We start from the raw sequence: 17,941 nt of genomic DNA, 5'->3' as shown, positions 1-17,941 counted from the left end.
ATATATATATATATATATATATATATATATATATATATACATATACATATATATGTGGGTACTGTAAATATATTGTGGCACATGTCATGAATGGCCATCACTCAGCTTCCTCGCTATGCACTTCTGGATTCTTTGACACGTCGTCTAACATCAGTGAGAATGTGACATTTGGTAATTCCAATACCGTAACTTCGGCCCTCACTCCGGGCAAAAGGAAAAATGACGGCTCCACCGGAGAGCGACCCGGCCCACAGCATCCGCCCCCCTGCTGCTCAATTTGCTGGGCAAAACCCTCTCGGCGGCTTCTGCGCATGCGCCCCAGAGTACGTCATAAGGAACAGAATGAAAGGCAAGCTTGGACAGAGCCTGAGCAACAGCTGGACGTGCGATGGCTGGTTACGGACGCCCGGTGACCGGAGCCTCCGTGAGCGGACCGTCCGTTTATCACCGATAAGCTCTAAACTCTTAAATGAAACTGTAAATTATTCGCTCGTTGCTCTTTCGTTTTTTTTTTTCCTCTCCGTTTTTTTTGTTTTGTTTTTGGAGCCGGCGTCAAATATCAAGCATCTTCAGGCAACCTGTCACTGCGTTTGTTCGGACGGGATGAATCTGGAGGATGATCTGACGGCGGCGGCGGCCAGAGGACTCACGGCCGCCGTGGAGGAGCTTCTGCGGGCAGGGGCCAACGTGAACGGGGTTAACCGCTTCGGACGAACCGCGCTGCAGGTCAGTGTCAGCTGCGTGAAACTTACACACACTCACCCCCCCACACACACACACACATATACAACACAAATGTGATCAACTTGAAATATCGCATTTGTTTTGTCACCGGAATTGTTTAATATTTTCAAATTTTAAAAATATACAAGGCGGCAAAGACGCGCGCCTTCATTCACATCACCAAGCCGTGGTTTTATTCAAAGCCCCGGCGCCTCTGCGTACTGACACTGTAGATTAATTACAAGTTAATTATAAGTAATCAATAAAGCATGTAAGGAGCCGGTTTTGGAGTCGATTTATACTGCCATCGCTTTCTTTTCTTTTTTTAACTAATTTCTTTTTCAAAATTTAAGTAAGAAGTCGCAAAATATTTTCTTACCTAATGAGCAGCTGATTCTCTTCTTTGGCTCTGAAGAGACAGAGCACAGAATAAATAACATATTTCAATGGCAACCGGTCGAACCAGAAAAGATAAAGGATATTTGTCTTATTGTTAATAGGTTGTTTTTGTTTTAGAAAAAAATGCTGACTCATCCCAAATATACTTATTTGTAATTTTAAAATAAATCCAATGTAAATTAAAATGTCAGGTACATGTAGTAATTACACTATTATTATTATTTTACTGTATTATAATATAAATGTATTACTATTTTCCTTATTATTATTATAGTAAGGTGAAAACGTAGCATGTCAGCAAGAATAGCTGTTGTAGCCTACTGAAAGGTATCATTTTGATTTAAAAAAAATCACCTACAATTATTATCTTGTCATTAAATCCGTATCGAAAATTCAAATTCCAAAATAATGCAAATTGAAATGAAAATGATGAGAAAACTCCAGCAGTTCCTCGCTTCGTGTGCTCCCTCCGCTTTTTCCGCGTGGGTGTGAGGCCTGCTGCGTGGCCGGTGATGCGTGGAGTGTAACGCTCTCGTTGTTACTCCGTGAAATCAAATTTGAATATAATAACGTTTGAAAATAAAAGTGAAAAAAAAAATGAAGGCCAGGTGGTCACGCGTGGATCCCCTTACTAACTGACGGTGACATTTCCGCCAAGGTGATGATGATGGGCAGCTCACCGGTGGCTCTGGCGCTGCTGAGGAACGGAGCGAATCCCAATGTAGCGGACAGACTCACCGGCGCAACCCCGCTGCACGACGCGGCCCTGACGGGTTTCGTGGACACAGTGCGGCTGCTGGTGGAGTTCGGAGCGGATCCGTGGGCCAGGGACGCGCACCAGTGTCGGCCCGTCGACTTGGCCCGAACCCACGGTCACGACAGCGTCGTGGACTTTCTGGAGTCTCTCCCAAATCCTGGAATGTGAACTGTTGAATATCACACACACTTCGGCACACACACACTCACTTACACACATAACTCGGCTGCATTTTTATTTTTTAATACCATGAGAGGCACGAGTGGGGCCCACGGGGCCCTGAGGCCTTCTGTTTTCCCGCTCTGCTGTGAAAAAAGAAGACATTTTTCTGGGAGATTATTTGCATCGGATCCAGGTTCTCACTGTGCCTCGATGTCTTTTATTCATTTATTTTCATTCAGGTTTTTTGTCTCTTTAAATTATTATTTATTGCAACTTCTAACTTAATTATTGTAATATTAAGACAAGGCCGACGTCATATGTTGTGTGGTGTGATTTTCATTGATCGCTCAGTTTCCCTATATTACTGTTCGAAATATTTCCCCAGCTTGTTTTCTTAAAAAAAAAAAAAACATTTTTAGCATTATTAGATTTTTAAGTAATTGCACTACTTGGGGATCTTTAGTTTCACTCCATAGGCCATCAATGTGAATCGTTTTTTTTTTTCAATTTAGATATTTTATATTAAATTTTCCTTTACGCACTCATTTAATGATGCAACATTAGAGAAGAGATTCAGCTTGCATGATGAGCCATAAAAAAGTATACTGGCAATAACATGCATAACATCTTACAGACACACACACAAACAAACACACTTTTGTTATCTTTTTTCCTCTCAATATAGTTTTTATTTAGTTCAACCTATCTGGTCTACTGGTTTCTTTCGATATTGATTTACCCAAGAGAATCGCGCGTTTGCTCCTCCATATATTTTGTAGACATTTTACGATTCCATAAAGTTTTTTCAAAAAGGAAAAAAAAAGCAAACTAAATGAAATCCTTACTCTTAAACGACGGTAGCAAGTTAAAATTCACGTTTATGGCTGAACTCAATGGTGCGGAGTAAGTTGTATTCCTGAAAAACTAAATTAGAAGTTCATAGTGAAAAGCAATTAACAGTTTGAAAGGGCGTGTAAATAGCACTCATTTCACTTTCAGGAACTTTTAATTTTTATTCATAAAGAGCAGCAGTCATTTCAAACGTTCCCCCAAAGCAAGTTTCCTTTTTTAGCCAGGCTGTATGTATTAAAAATGACTAAGATTTTCATGGATAAACCTTTGTTGGCCAAGAAGCCACCCTGGATTCAACTGGAGTACAAAGAAAAACAATGTTGCTCCACAACCAGCTAGAGAAGCTTTAAGATACATTTTTATTTGTAATTTTCAACTTTTGATTTTTTTCCAAGCATTACATGAACTTTTCAAAGACATCCGGTTCTGCAGAGTCGTTGAGAGACAGGCTTTATTGAGTGAACTATGTTGGATGTAATGAACTCATACAGAGCAAGACTGGTCTCTCAGCCGTTAACACAGTTCCTCATATCAGGTAAATGAAAAAAAGAATCTTTATTTGTCATGAGAAAGTAAGTATTCTAAAAACACTTCGATCAGCAAAGACAGATGGTCTTGGTGCTCTTATACTTTGCAGATGTGAATGGAGACGTTTGAAAATGTCATCAGCCAGCAAATAATTTTTGGACAAAAACACTGAGAAAACACTAGTAAAAAAATATCAATGTGCTAAACTTGCAAAATGTTATTTGTTATGATGGAAATTGAAAGAGGGAACAAGTACAAATCTGAAATCTGTGACAAGGTGGCAGATAGTTGGTCCTCAACATGTGGTTGAAGTGGAGACAGGGTGGGACTGAGGAATGTTCCCCCCGGTCGACCTCTGACTTTTATCGCAGATCGAAGGAGAGAAAAGAATGAGAGGGGAATTTTACGTTTCAGCCATTAGATCATGCATCGTGTTAGCTGAGGCACTTGATCGCTGTGAATCACCGGTGAGAAATTGGCGGGGCATCTTGCTGGCGCATGTGTCCATCTACCGCATTGGCCCCGTCTTTGTCTCCCGCACCTTCAATGTTTCGGTAACATGACAGACGAATGTGCCGTTGACTGTAACAAAGAAAACAATGTTTCTTAGGGTTTTTTTTTTACCCTGATGAGAACAATAATGGATGGATTTGAATTAGATTTTCTCCATTTTGATGGATCAACTGTTAACCCCTTCACTAGGACAGGAAAAAAAAACAGACACATTCATTTGAACAACTCTCTGTTGAAATACTAAACTAAGCTGTCACTTTGACCAAATATTCTATATAAATATATAAACATCAGCCGAGAATATCTGTTAATTATCATTGCAAATTCTTGCAGAGTATCTTTGAAATAAGTTATACAAACTGGATTTCAAAAACTGCTACAACACTGAAAAATGTAAACAATATAGCGCTATGATTTGCAAAGTCTTCTCGCCCTGTATTAAATCAAACGCTGTGCATGGTTTACTTCCTGTTTCTTATGAAATGTGACTGGGTCCTCTTGTTGTCCTTGATATTTATCTTTTTTTTTTAAATTCTGCACCGTGGGTCATAAAGAAAGACAATTTCAATCCTCTGCACGTGTGAAATATATGACAGGATTGACAATAAAGTTGACTTGGACTCGTTGAACAAAAAATAAAAAAGCTTCACTGAATTTGATGCCTGTGACATGGAGGTTGGTAAAGGACATGTTTGCAATTTTTTGTTTTAAACACCTGGTGAGTGTTATGACACAAAACACTCATTCTCTCCTGATATTTGGCTCAAACTGAGACAGTCAGTTCTCTATCTCTGCAAACTGCATTTCATATTGCGTGACCCAGTTTCAAAGACATTGTAGCTTATATGCACACAAATCATTTCCTTTAATGGAACTCTTAAAAAAGAAAAAAAAGGCATTAGTAAATGGAAACAGTCCAGATTTTTTTTTTTTTGAAAACGATAACCCAACATACCTTCAAAGTCTTCACTGTCTGTGCCCAGTCCATCTGACTGATCTGAGGAATTGCTGTTAGCAGGATACTGCTAGCTTTGTTAGCATTCTCCTTCATGGTCTTCAGTACGTTATCGACACAGACCTGGGACGCAGGGAAATCAACAGCCAGCGTATAATTAGAATCAATAGCAGCAAATGGAGTTTCACTTTATCAATTTTCTGATGAGGAGCTCTCTATGAAGGACTGTGAAAAAAAACAAAATCATGTATTGTAAAAAAAAAAAAAAAAAAAAGGAAAAAGAAAAGAAAAGAAAATGTAAAAATAAATAAATAAATATTGATTAATAATTTTAAGACATTTCTTGGGATGGCACTTCACACTTCCTTTAAGGTTGCAATGTCAAGGGCACATATGCACAGTTCTTTATTGGGCAGTAGATTAAGTCTGCTGTGAAAGTCTAAGCTCATTCATATTCACCTCAGTTGTTTCTTACAGCAACTCTTATACCAGCTGGGCATTTTGCACGAGTGAATCATCGTGGATAATGGGATGGTTGTTGAAAATTGACAGATGCAAGAGAATGGAATCATAAATTTGATATATTAATAACATGTAGCTAAAGTGTATTGGACGATGGAACTAACACTACCGTTTCCAAATTGTGTCTGTTTACTTCCTGCAGCTTTCATTAACCCCAGGGTGGTTTGTTTTCATCTCACAGTGACTTGGGTCATGATTTTATGGTGTTTGCCAGGATGAAGACAGAGAAACCGATGACTCACTCTGAGTCAACCTCCTCTGGCAGAGCCTCGACCGGAGGCTAGCAGCCTGGGGTGGAGGGGGCGGGGGGAGGCCGGGGCGGGTGGCGGGGTGGGCAGGAGGTACTATGAGGCTGGGAGGGAGGGCGGAAGGATGTGGCGAGCATTTTGCAACAGGAGGGGGAAGAGGTCAGCTGCAGGAACTCTGAAGCGGAGTTGTGAGTTTGGCTGGATCGGTGACAAAAAGGCCAAATCTGGCCCCCACACCCCACACCCCCCACCTCCACACACGCACTCACACACATACAGTGTATCAGCTGAATAATCCAGAGTGTGTGACAGATAGCAGGTCGTTCTGAAGCCAAAGGCAGGGTAGCTCAGTGAATGGTCGGCATACTGAGCACAGATGGCACAAACCACACAACAATCCAATAAAACAATAAAAGTAAATATTTTAAATCTAATTGTCTTTTGTGAAATAAAAATGTTATATTAACCTTAAATATTTAAAAACTTTAAAAATATAATGAAAGTAGGTGGGTATACCTTGAAGTGAGAACAATATTTTTTAAGTAGTGATACAGAATTTATATTACTATTGATTGCAAATACAGAAAATTTGTAAATATTTATGTAGCTCATAGATTCTGAGAATTAAGATGAGAAAAAAAAATGTATTGTTATGCAAATGTTGCAACACTTTCTGCAATTTTTGTTTTAACTGCCAGTAGAGTGTTATCTACAAAATCTACAACAACAGGCTTTCACAAATAGAGGGGCTGATTCACAGTCAGAGGCCTACCGGATGAACACTGAGATATCACACTTGGCCTTTTGGGAGCCTTGACCTTGTGTCCGCTGTCAAGAGCTCATTTGTGTACAACTCTACCAGCTGCGATTTTAATATGACATAATGTATTAACAATATTTGAATGAATGATTCTGCTGAGCCAGTTGTTATTTTTTTTATACAGCCTCACGGGCTCTTCCAGTGGATTCTTTTTAAGTTGTTCTATCTGTTTTGTATTTTTTATGAAAGCATTTCACAAGTATGCAAAAAGAAGTGGCACTGAACTACCCCTTACTATACTGAGGCAGTATACCCACATGTCAATTCTTTTAGCTTGAAATATACTGATCAAAAAACTGTCTTCCGAGCATTGTTATGTTCATTTTTCACTTATTGCCCATCATATCTATTCAATCTCCAAAAGAATAAAATAAGCACTTAAGAGAAATGGATGAGTGGCAATGCGAGTCTAGCTGGCGTTGCCGACTGTGCCGCACACACAGGTTTGCGGAGCGATGTCATCACGCGGCCAAACAGACTCATTAGGCAAACATGAGGACAGAGGTGATATTATTGTGAGACAACAGTTAAGCCTGTCACTTACTGCCTCCTCGTGCTCCTTCCAACAGTCGTAGTCTGTCGCCATGGCAATGCTGGCATAGCACAGACCGGCCTCCTTAGCGAGGACAACCTCTGGCACAGTGGTCATATTGATGACGTCCGCGCCCCACTGACGGAACATCAGACTCTCTGCCCGCGACGAAAAGCGGGGCCCTTCGATGGTCAGCATGGTGCCCCTTGTATGGCTCATGATGCCCAGGCTCCGTGCCACCTCCACCAAAACCTGTGCCCAGTGAGGAGGAGATTCAACGGGTAACAAGTGAGGTCAAGTAAGTTGGGCTTAAATATATCTTAGGCATACACAAGTTCCAATTGATGTGTAGTCCTGCTGTCCTTAAGACAGGACAGGCACAATTCAAACCAAATCAGAAACTGGTATATGTTTTCAAAGTAACTGCTAATTATGATTTGAACATAGTCTTATCAACTAATATTTTGTGAGTCAACTAATATTTTGTGAGTCTCTACTTAAAAAGGGCACATGCATCTGCATGTGTTGGAATTCTGCAATAACAGCTGGGCATTCCTTCTAATCTTATTTCCATAAATTATTGACAAAAAATCTTCTTCACGAGCCGTGACTCAGAGTCCTTCCTCACAAGGTCAAATGACACGCAGGCTGTCAAACATGCATGGGCACAACTCTTCATGCATGTACACACACAAAAAAAAAACAACTGAACAGATGTTTGAAAAGGTTGTTTAAGAGGAATCCTTTAATGTGAGCAAAATAATCTGCCGGCAGGCGTGCATGTGATGAGCCATTTGACTTTTTCGTTGTCCACGGGCTCTGTGAATGTCTGCGACTCACATGCTGCTTGATGATTTAACCCTCCCCTGTCCTCACACGGCTCTCCTGTTTTGGTATCGCCCACTCACGTCTTGGGACGCGTATCACATATGCTGACTCATTAATTGGTTTTTGAATGTACTATATGCATAATTTATGACAGTATATTTATTGAATAGAATGTACCTTTAATCGTCCCACAATGGGCAAATTTCAAATGGGTAAATATCAGTGCGTATCTATTTTTGGTTACAATATTGGGTCCAAATAGTGAGTTAAGAGAAATGGGATGTGTCAGTATTTAAACTCTTACCTCCCTGGTTCGGTTGCAGAAGGGCTCGGCCATGGGGATGTGACACACACCAGGGGGACTGGTTGGCTGCCCATCATACAGTGTCTGAGCTCTCTTGGTAGTTCTGATGAGAATTAAAAAAAACATTAGGAACTTGAGAGTCAGGTTTAAAAAAAAAAAAACAGTGTTACATTCAAAAATAATTAATTTTTCATGTGTCGTTACTGATGTTGTGATGTGCTCACTCACACAGCTTGGTTATGGTTACTACAGAAATCAGTTTTGAGGTGCATCCTGCAATAGAAGGTTATGAAAACACGGCCCCTTTAAGGAAGCTGTAAGCACGCGTGGGTGAAGAGTTGAGCAGAGCGAGACAGAGTTTGCGGTTGGTTTTGAATTCATGAATAAAGGACATACCGCTGTGTTGTCACATGAGAAATTTTCTGTGTATTACTGATTGCAATTTCACCATTACTGATCCTTTATTAAGATCTATTATGTCATTTATCAACCTCCCGACCACCACGAGAACACACAACATAGATAGTATATTCCCACCTGTTCAGTATCACACAGAATATAGAGGGTTGTAGATGATCATGACAAGACAATGCTTTTACTGTATTTGCCTATGTGTGGCCCTGTGACTGACAGGGATAGGTGGGGGCATGTCCTGCCTCTCATCCAAAGTTAGCCTTGATTGGTTCCAATACCCCAATGACTCATTGTGGTGTTTAGATTTGAAAAAATGATAACTATTTCCAAATGTTGTATACATTTGTCCTAGTTTTATTTGTCTTTTTATTTATTCAATACTACTATTTCCTTCAACATAAAAGAACAGGAGCAAACATTGTAAACCACCAAAATCCCTTTCAACCAAAGACATTTCATTGAATTCAAAATAATGAACGTGTTTAATTTTCTATTTAATTAAGAGATTTTTGATATCAGATGGTCACCTGGAAAAATGACAGGAGAAAATCTTGAGTATAAACTCTAAAAACACACATATCATGGATTAAAAAAAAAAGCAGCAGAGTGTGAAAAAATGTTGTGTGTGTGTGTGTGGGGGGGTTATCAGGCAAGGAGCCAGCTTGGGACACTTACACACTTACAACCCCATGTTCTGGTGTGACTGATTCGAGCAGAGGTTGTCTTTGTCAGAAAAGAGGCAAAAACTTTTCTTATGCAATTTCTTTTTTCCTCAAACGATGCCTGGCTTCACCTCTTTTTCCAGAACTGTGGTCTTGGGAAAAGTATGAGAGCTGGGAATCAATACCAGTAGTGTTTGGGACAAGCTCAGAGCTGGGAACAATCCAGGTCTATAGTGTGTAAATCCAGTTACCTTGACAACTACCATGCCATTCAACGCCCGTTCAGCATCTTTTGCTGGAAACAATGGCTTGTCAATATGGATCAGATATTTAGATCATTACTGAAATACAAAAAGCGGATGCATTATGGAAGAAAAAGGAAAAGGTCTTGCACAAATTCCAAGATAAGTCACAGCCTGTCTCTAAATAATAACAAGATAGTAATTGAGAACATAAAATTTAGGGTAATCTGAATACTTCTGTTGCCATTTATACAGTTTAATCTCATACAGCTTTACTTTCATTCACTTATCCATCACTGTATTCTGTGTTTTTTCTTAACTTCCTAAATATATTTTACATTTTAATAACCAATGATAATCAAATAGGCTACAGAGTACCCAATTTATTCAACTACTGTAAATCAAAGTCAATTAATAGTTATCATTTTGTCTACTAGTTATTCATTGAGTATAATTGAATGTCTGCAATACAGTTTGTGTCAAATTATGTCATATCAGAATTTATAAACACACCTAATAGTCAATATTCAATTCATGTTGATCATTTAACATTATACCAACTCAGACCATTTTATTATTTTCCTTTGCATTATATTGTTTGATCCTTTATCACAAGTTCAGTGCAGTACCCTGTGTGTCTCCCTCTCTCTTGTTTGCTCTGACCGTCTCGAGCTAAAGTGAAAGTCAAAACGCAGTTTCTCTTGCACTGAATCAACGTTAGGTAGGCAGGCAGGAAGGCCGGCTAAGTCGGTTAATGCTTAAATCCCAATCGAGAGAGCTGAGGCAATTTATATTACATTTTTTTTTTGTGAAAGGGTGTTCTTATGGTGCTGAACAGAGCTAAAATCTGACTCTCCCTCGCTCCAGAATTTATTTGGCCAAACTGGAAAAAAAAGGATTGAGCCTGGGAATTTTTCTAGGCAGAGAGCTTTTGAAGGCGAAGGCAAGTAATGTGAGAAACACACACACACACACACACACACACACACACACACACACACACACACACACACACACACACACACACACACACACACACACACACTCACACACGATACCAATTTCATACTTATAAAAGTCAGTAATAAGATATCAGCAATCAAAATCAGCCTAAAAAGTCAAGAGTTAAAACCGAAAGCTGTTCTATATCATGTCTATGATTTTCTATTTTGGAACACGTGCAATCCTACATTAATTATAGGGAATATGAAACTTTTGTTTCACTCTGGTGCCAGAGCAGGAATATAGTGAATAGTGATGTTATAGTGATGTTTCTTTTTGGTTTGTGAACCAAACAATTTTCTGTATTCTGTGTTGAAGAAAAGTATATTTGTTTCGGATCAATATTTGGATTTACTCAGCCTTTTGAACTGTGCTGTAATTAGATTTGTAACTGAAAACGAAAAAAAAAGAAAAAAAAAAAAAGATTTCATACCACTCTTCTCTTAAAAAAAAAAAACCAGAAGAACCAGCCCAATAATCAACAGGGTGTGTATAAAATATGCTGCTCAAAATAATAAAGGGAACACTTAAGCAACACAATATAATGCCAAGTCAATCACATTCTGTGAAATCAAACTGTCCACTTGGGAAGCAACACTAATTCATTTTGATTTGTGTTAAGGACATTAAAGTTGGATCAGCCTACAATGTGTTTTTCCACTTTGAGTGTGACTCCAAATCCAGACCTTCATGGGTTAATAAATTTGATTTCCATTGATCATTTTTGTGTGATTTTGTAGTCAGCACATTGAACTATGTAAAGTTCAGATCTAGGATGAGTTATTTTACCATTCCCTTTTTTTTTGAGCAGTGTATATTGACTGGAAAAAAAGTTAAATCTTGTAAAATGTCAAAAAAGTAAATCAAATGTAGACAACTTGAAAGAAAATAAATAAAATGCACATTTTGGTGATTGACTGCTGAGTGACTCATAAAGCCAGACACTGACTGCCACGGAGAGAAGCTTGGTTTGGAGGGGCCGTGGAACACTGGCAAGCACAGATAATGCCATAACAATGGTGGCATCAGTAAATTGAGGCCTTCAGAAACATGCTGTCACATGCTGTGGTACAAGCCTGAACAAGTCCCAACAAGCAGCTTCTTCATTTCTGATAAAGAGATCTTGTTTGTGCCTGATAGTGGCAGTTCAGCTTCTCACCGACAAGTAAAGCCACAGGCGACTTGATGCAGTTTTCTGTGCTTTACACCGAAGTGGCTGTAGGGAGGATGTTTACTTCCTATCATAATTCGTCCGGCTATATAAGACATGCTATTTAACCACCGCCGTATTCTGCATAATTTAAGTTACATAATAGAATTTGTGCAATCAGCTTGACAGAAAATTACACTTAGCAGGATACAGGCTTGTCCCCACAGTTAAGGAAAACTCAAATCTGAGGTCGTTCATATCTGCACTAAAAAGGAGCGGTAGTGTTTAGGTAGTATGACACAGAGGTATTAGACACAACCCTTATATCTAGGGTGAAAAAAAAACATTGCTCTGCACCACTTTCAAAATGAACTTTGTATTTTTCCGTCTTGTATTTGAGGGTATGATATGATGCCCTTTTCTAACCCATTTCTCATTATGTTGTCCCCATACAGCTGCCTGTTTCCATTTTCATTTTCACAGCAAAAATGTACGACATATATTGTGCTAGATCTTTTGTTTTAAATAAATGAGTGAGAACATTGCCACGAGTGAGAACATTGTTCTTTTCAAATAAACCACATTTAATTTATAAAATAATTATAATATATACCAACAATTGTTTTGTTACCATTACTGTAAACTGTAACTTTAAACAGGCTATTTATGAACTCAGATGAGGGCTGATAAAAAAATGTGCGATCTGTTTACAATGATGTGTTCAAGGCTACATTAATCTTAATTAAAAAAGCAGGGATGAAAGCAGAAAGCTCAAAAGCACAACAGGTTTTAATCTTCATTTCGGCATATAATTTGAAAGGACTTCTGCTTCCTCTCTGTCTCTCTCGATGAGCAGAGTCAGACTGTAGGAGCAGCAGCTTTCTTTTCCTCTTTCGAGAAATTAAAAAGAAGCCACGTCTATCGTGTTTTCTGTGCTTTCCTTTTGTGTTTCGGACAAATCACAACTTTGTTCTGTGTTTCTTTTTTTCTAACTTTTCAAAAAGTTTATAATTTCAATTCACATTTCAGTGACTAATGATGCAACCCCAAAGGCTCTTTCTAAAATATATTATAGAAAAGACAGATTTCCATTACATGATGACTGCATCCAAGTAAACAACAATCAAGATGAACTTGCTATCCACATTAAGCGATATAAAATATAAATGATGACTTTAGAGACAGAGCTGAATGGGAGGTTTGACGGGGCTGTTGACAGTCGGAGAAATGACCGAGGACTGAAGTGAGTTCTCTGGGAAAGCGATGCACAGCAAAGCACACACAGGAAGGAGCCATGTACTGTTTATAAATACATCTCAGTGGTAAAGTTCATATTCCAGTCATTTATCATCATCCTAGTGTTACCTTTCACCGGAGGTGGAACGTCACACTGTGAGCATTTTTTAATTCTCACTGAAGCCCCAAGCAAATGCTGATGCATCAGAGCAAGAGGGGGGAGGGGGGTAGGGGGGAAGGAAAAAAAAAAAAATCAAGCACGTCGTCCAAAGAAACAGGAGAGAAAATGAGTAAACCCTTGAAAAATAAACATTTGAATGTGTTTGGCACACTGAAAAACGTGCCAAACACGACAGGTCAGGTTCCTCCACCCTCATTTTTCAGCTAAGGGCACGCTTATGTCACATGAATCCTTTTAGTGAGAAGTGTGGGAAGATTTTTTGCATCACAGTAGACTTCGTTCACACCGACCGGCAAAAAGAGCCACAAATAATTTGAAAGCCTCCTCAGTACGTCACTTAGCGAAATTGAACCTCATTACACTTAAAACCTTCCTACTAGTGATCTCACATTTCTCAGGATCGCTGTACTCATTTCTTTCTGCACTACAATCAGCAGTTCTGTCACTGGCTAAATAAATTCATTGCAGGCAATGTCTCAAAGGAGCACAAATGTGGGCAGACCATGATGTCATAACCCTGTTACAACCCAAGTCGGACCACATCAGCAGTCACCTCCTTCCACATATTCAATTGGCTCAGCTGATCCCTTCCATGAAATCTACTGGAAAATTTTATTCAACGCGCCTTCTTTAAACTGCTTTAATCCACCCACGCGTGCTACTTCCGCTGTATGCTGGGCTGTGGCTCGGCCTCTTCACATACTACGCCTGATACTGTGGTTATTTCCTTGCCTCTGTGACTGCTTTCCAACTGTCTGGAGAGATAGGATCCGGACCTATTTATGCTCTGTTGAACTGTGGTACACACAAGTACATTCTACGGATGAATGTATTATTCCATGGATGAACAGAGGAGAATTATTTGATACATTGCTGATTTTTCAGCCTTACCAACTTACAAAGCATGTAGAGGTCTGTAATTTTTATCAGAGGTACTCTTCGACTGTGAGTGACAGAATCAAAAACAAAAATCCAGAAAATCACATTGTAAGATTTTTAAATACTTTATTTGCATTTTATTGCATGACATAAGTATTTAACACATCAGAAAAACAGAACTTAATATTTGGTATGGAAACCATTGTTTCCTCACAAATTTCCTGTAGTTTTTGACCAGGATTGCATACACAGCAGCAGGGATTTTGGCTCACTTATCCATACAGACCTTCTCTAGATCCTTCAGGTTTCGGGGCAGTCGCTGGGCAATATGGACTCTCAGCTCACTCGAAAGATTTTCTATTGGGCTCAGGTCTCGAGACTGGCTAAGCCACTCCAGGACCTTGAGATGTTTCGGACAGTTACTCCTTAGTTTGTCCAGTCTGTGTGTTTCGGGTCGTTGTCATCCTGGAAGACCCAGCCACAACTCATCTTCAAGGCTCTTACTGAGGGAGGGAGGTTGATGGCCAAGATCTTGACATACATGCCCCCATCCATCCTACCCTTAATACTGTGCAGTCATCCTGCCCCCTTTGCAGAAATGCATCCCCAAAGAATGAAGTTTCCACCTCCATACTTCACGGTTGGGATGGTGTTCTTGGGGTTGTACTCATCCTTCTTCTTCCTCTAAACAGGGCGAGTGGTGTTTAGACCAAAAAGCTCTATTTTTGTCTCATAAGACCACAACCTTCTTCCATTCCTCCTCTGGATCATCCAGATGGTCATTGGCAAACTTCAGACGGGCCTGGACATGTGGGGGGGGGGCTTCTGTGTGCTGCAGGATTTTAATCCATGACGGTGGAGTGTTATTAATTGTCTTCTTTGTGAGTAATTGTTTTTCTTTGAGTGATCCCAGTGCTCTTCAGGTAATTTACCAGTTTCAGCCATGTAGTTCTGGGATGATCCCTCACCTTCCTCGTGATCATTGTTGCCCCGCGAGGTGAGATCTTGCATGGAGCCCCAGACCAAGGGAGACTGACCATCATCTTGAACTTCTTCAATTTTCTGATAATTGTGCCAACAATTGTTGCCTACTCACCAAGCTGCTTGCCTATTGTACTGTAGCCCATACCAGCCTTGTGCACATCTACAATTTTATCCCTGATGTCCTTGGCCATTGTGGAGAGGTTCGAGTTTGTTTGACTTGAGTATGTGGACAGGTGTCTTTTATACAGGTAAGGCCTACAAACTGGTGCAGTTAATACAGGTAATGAGTGGAGAACAGGAGGACTTCTTAAAGAAGAACTAATAGGCCTGGGAGAGCCAAAATTCTTACTGATTGGCAGGTGATCAAATACTTGTCATGGCAATAAAAAGCATATTAATTATTTAAAAATCATACAATGTGATTTTCTGGATTTTTGTTTTGATTCCATCACTGGCAGTTGAAGAGTACCCATGATAAAAATTAAAGGCCTCTACATGCTTTGTAAGTGTGAAAAATCAGCAGTGTATCAAATTTTTTCTCCACACTGTCTTGCCTTTGTACAAACAGGGCTGACAGCGAAAGGTCCTGCATATCTCCAAAAAAAATTAGTTTGGATAAAAAGATTGTCCTTTTAAATTATGTATCAATTACATATTTGCACTGCGTCTTTCAACACTCATTTTTTAATGGCTTACTGAACACCGTTTACAATGTTTTCATCACTTGAGTAAATACTTTGTACTTCTTGTACACTAACCTGCTGAGGGAGTGCAGATGGAAACTAGAAAATTTTGTTGCAATGTTCCTCTGTCATTGACAAAATTAACACACAAAAAAACCCAAAAGAAATAACACATGTTCAATCTGTGAGGATGCTCAGTGTGCACAGATCGTCACACACTTTAATTACCTTCATAAACACAAAATAATCTGTCAATCCCAATGCATTTTAAAATCTGTCTCCTCTCAGTTCTAGTGCTCTAGGTCCTTGTACAGTACAAGAGCATGGAATGAACATACAGCTGGAGCTGAGCCTCAGCACTTGGTCACTCACCTGTCAATAAACTGATCTATGATAACGATGTCCCCTGGCTGAATCTCCTCCCGGAGTGAGCCGCACGCTGTGGTAGCCAACACATGTGTGCATCCCTCTTCTCTCAGTGCCCAGATGTTGGCCTGGTAGTTCACGTTAGATGGCATTATGGTGTGCTGTCTCCCATGTCTAAATATAAGAATTAGGTTAGTTTTGTATGCCTGACACAAATTTAAGCAAACATCTCATGTTGAGTAGTGAAAATCTCGACAGGCTGCCTGGTTGTTTGGAAAAGGTGCAGAATTTTTCCTTCCACTAGATGGCGCTCATACTAATGTTTTGGACTAAATCTAATGAAATGTGTTGCCTTACCTTGCTAGGAGCACACATTCCACATTTTTTATTTTTCCCAAAATCAGAGCATCTGATGGCTGTTAGAAAACAGAATATGACACTCTTAAATATTTGAAAAAACAAGTCAACAGGCAAGTATGCCTTACATGTAAGATACTGGTGATGAGAATCTTGAATGGCACTTAAAAAAATGACACACACATAAACACACAAACACACACGCTACGAACCTTTCCAAATGGTGTTTCAACATAACGCTCTGTTCTCCCTTCCAAGATATCTGGATCATCCAGGCCTGAACCACCAATTATTGCAATCTAAAGAAAGGTTGTGAGAAAGTAATGTGAGACATTCCATACCAGAACAACAAAGTTCACTTTATCAATATAGATTTGACACAAGGAAACAGCACATATGAAATCAAAGATCGGGCTGTGTATTCCCACAGAGTGAACGTCTTTCATGAGGTTCGTCACTATATATTTTTTTTATTTTAATTTTTTCAAATTACTTTATCATTCTTAATTAATTACAACAGTAGTAAGGAGTCACTGATGAACATTTTTGGGTAGGGGGTTGGATTTCAAAGTATACAACACTCTCAGGTTATAACTCATACAATTTATTTACTGTATTGATCCTAGTATCTGATCCAAAATGGCTAAGATAAATCGAAGATGTTGCAATCCATGCCTGCAGTTTGTTCACAGTCAGTTGACAAATTGACAGAAAAACTAAAATTCAAAACAGTTCCAAGTTCCTGGCTGCCATCAGTGAGGATATTATTCTGTTCTTCTCGCTGCCTGCTAGCATTGAGCACATTTGACCCATATTATGGTCAAGCATTTATTCTCTACCTGTCCATGTGGGTGGTTTGGGGGATATAAAATAAAATTTATAAAAGAATAAGATTTTACAGTAAAATATAATTAATTAAAGAAAGATAAAATGAAACAGTATATAATGCTATAAATTAAAATCGAAATCGTTTAAAAATAATATAATATATATTAAAATGACCCGAGGTGAATCTTACTAGGAAGCAGGCATTGCTCAAACAGGTCTTATAAGAACAATCTGCTTTAGGAGGGTCTTCAAAGATTTACATATCTGGAAATTTATAGAGAAACCAGAAATGTCTAACATACGCTGCAGTAAACACGAAGACACAGCAGAGGGCCATTTCTTTTATGTAATGACTACCCGGAGTGCGTGTGATACTTGATATAATACTCCCTCTTTGCAAACAACCTCTCTGCTAATGTTTACGTTTGCTTAACTTTAAGCCGTTGAATCCTCCATACATTGCTTGTTGGTTGTTAGCTATGCGGAACGAATACCCGCTGTGGACGTGGAAAACCACGTGGCGAAGCGAAAAGACGACAGAAATGTCACCAACTAATCAAAACCCGCTTTATTACAATGCTAAGCGCGCGAAATTTAACTTGGACACACACTGACTGGTCGCCAGAATACCTTAAACTTCACCTTAATGGGGGCGGCGGAAGCCATAGCGAGTCGGGTGCCAAATCAGGAAGGCCAAATGGGGAAGAGGAAGGACTTGAAGACTACTCGCGTCATTACTTCTTCTCGGAGGTTCAGTAGCGTTCGGCGTCTGTTATGGCGCAATGCTGTCTCCTACTGGATCTGTTGGACAACC

The 17,941-nt window shown here is 39.5% G+C and overlaps 2 protein-coding genes across 3 annotated transcripts; one reads left to right on the top strand and one right to left on the bottom strand.

Moving 5' to 3' along the window:
- Window positions 1–397: 397 nt before the first annotated feature.
- Window positions 398–3,371, top strand: cdkn2a/b (cyclin-dependent kinase inhibitor 2A/B (p15, inhibits CDK4)). The gene is made up of 2 exons (XM_086157234.1): window positions 398–726; window positions 1,781–3,371. Exons 1-2 carry the CDS (start codon window positions 604–606, stop codon window positions 2,045–2,047), a joined length of 390 nt encoding a protein of 129 aa, XP_086013360.1. The 5' UTR covers window positions 398–603; the 3' UTR covers window positions 2,048–3,371.
- Window positions 3,328–17,904, bottom strand: mtap (methylthioadenosine phosphorylase). Of its 2 annotated transcripts, none has more exons than XM_086157232.1 (8): window positions 17,758–17,904; window positions 16,512–16,598; window positions 16,300–16,358; window positions 15,949–16,116; window positions 8,144–8,246; window positions 7,024–7,263; window positions 4,890–5,012; window positions 3,328–4,003 (listed from the first exon to the last, which is right to left on the bottom strand). In XM_086157232.1, exons 1-8 carry the CDS (start codon window positions 17,791–17,793, stop codon window positions 3,965–3,967), a joined length of 855 nt encoding a protein of 284 aa, XP_086013358.1. In that variant the 5' UTR covers window positions 17,794–17,904; the 3' UTR covers window positions 3,328–3,964. The 2 variants fall into 2 exon arrangements, with proteins under 2 accessions (XP_086013358.1, XP_086013359.1); XM_086157233.1 differs by having other exon boundaries at window positions 17,770–17,857.
- Between the last annotated feature and the right edge of the window lie 37 nt (window positions 17,905–17,941).

Source organism: Fistularia commersonii, chromosome 12 (genome assembly GCF_037954325.1).
Source record: "Fistularia commersonii isolate RoL2024-O1a breed Wild chromosome 12, RoL_Fcom_v1.0, whole genome shotgun sequence".
NCBI lineage: Eukaryota > Metazoa > Chordata > Actinopteri > Syngnathiformes > Fistulariidae > Fistularia > Fistularia commersonii.
Note: the sequence above shows the minus strand (reverse complement) of the source record. Positions and strands in the feature narration are given on the sequence as shown.

Bases quoted from the DNA above. Each gene is read 5' to 3' on its own strand.
- cdkn2a/b (XM_086157234.1), top strand. From the start codon at position 604: ATGAATCTGGAGGATGATCTGACGGCGGCGGCGGCCAGAGGACTCACG. The intron at 727-1,780 runs GTCAGTGTCAGC...ATTTCCGCCAAG, and splicing joins TCGGACGAACCGCGCTGCAG to GTGATGATGATGGGCAGCTC.
- mtap (XM_086157232.1), bottom strand. From the start codon at position 17,793: ATGGCTTCCGCCGCCCCCATTAAGGTGAAGTTTAAG. The intron at 8,247-15,948 runs GTGAGTGACCAA...AATTCTCATCAG, and splicing joins ATAGATCAGTTTATTGACAG to AACTACCAAGAGAGCTCAGA. The intron at 4,004-4,889 runs GTATGTTGGGTT...TCTTTGTTACAG, and splicing joins AGACAGTGAAGACTTTGAAG to TCAACGGCACATTCGTCTGT.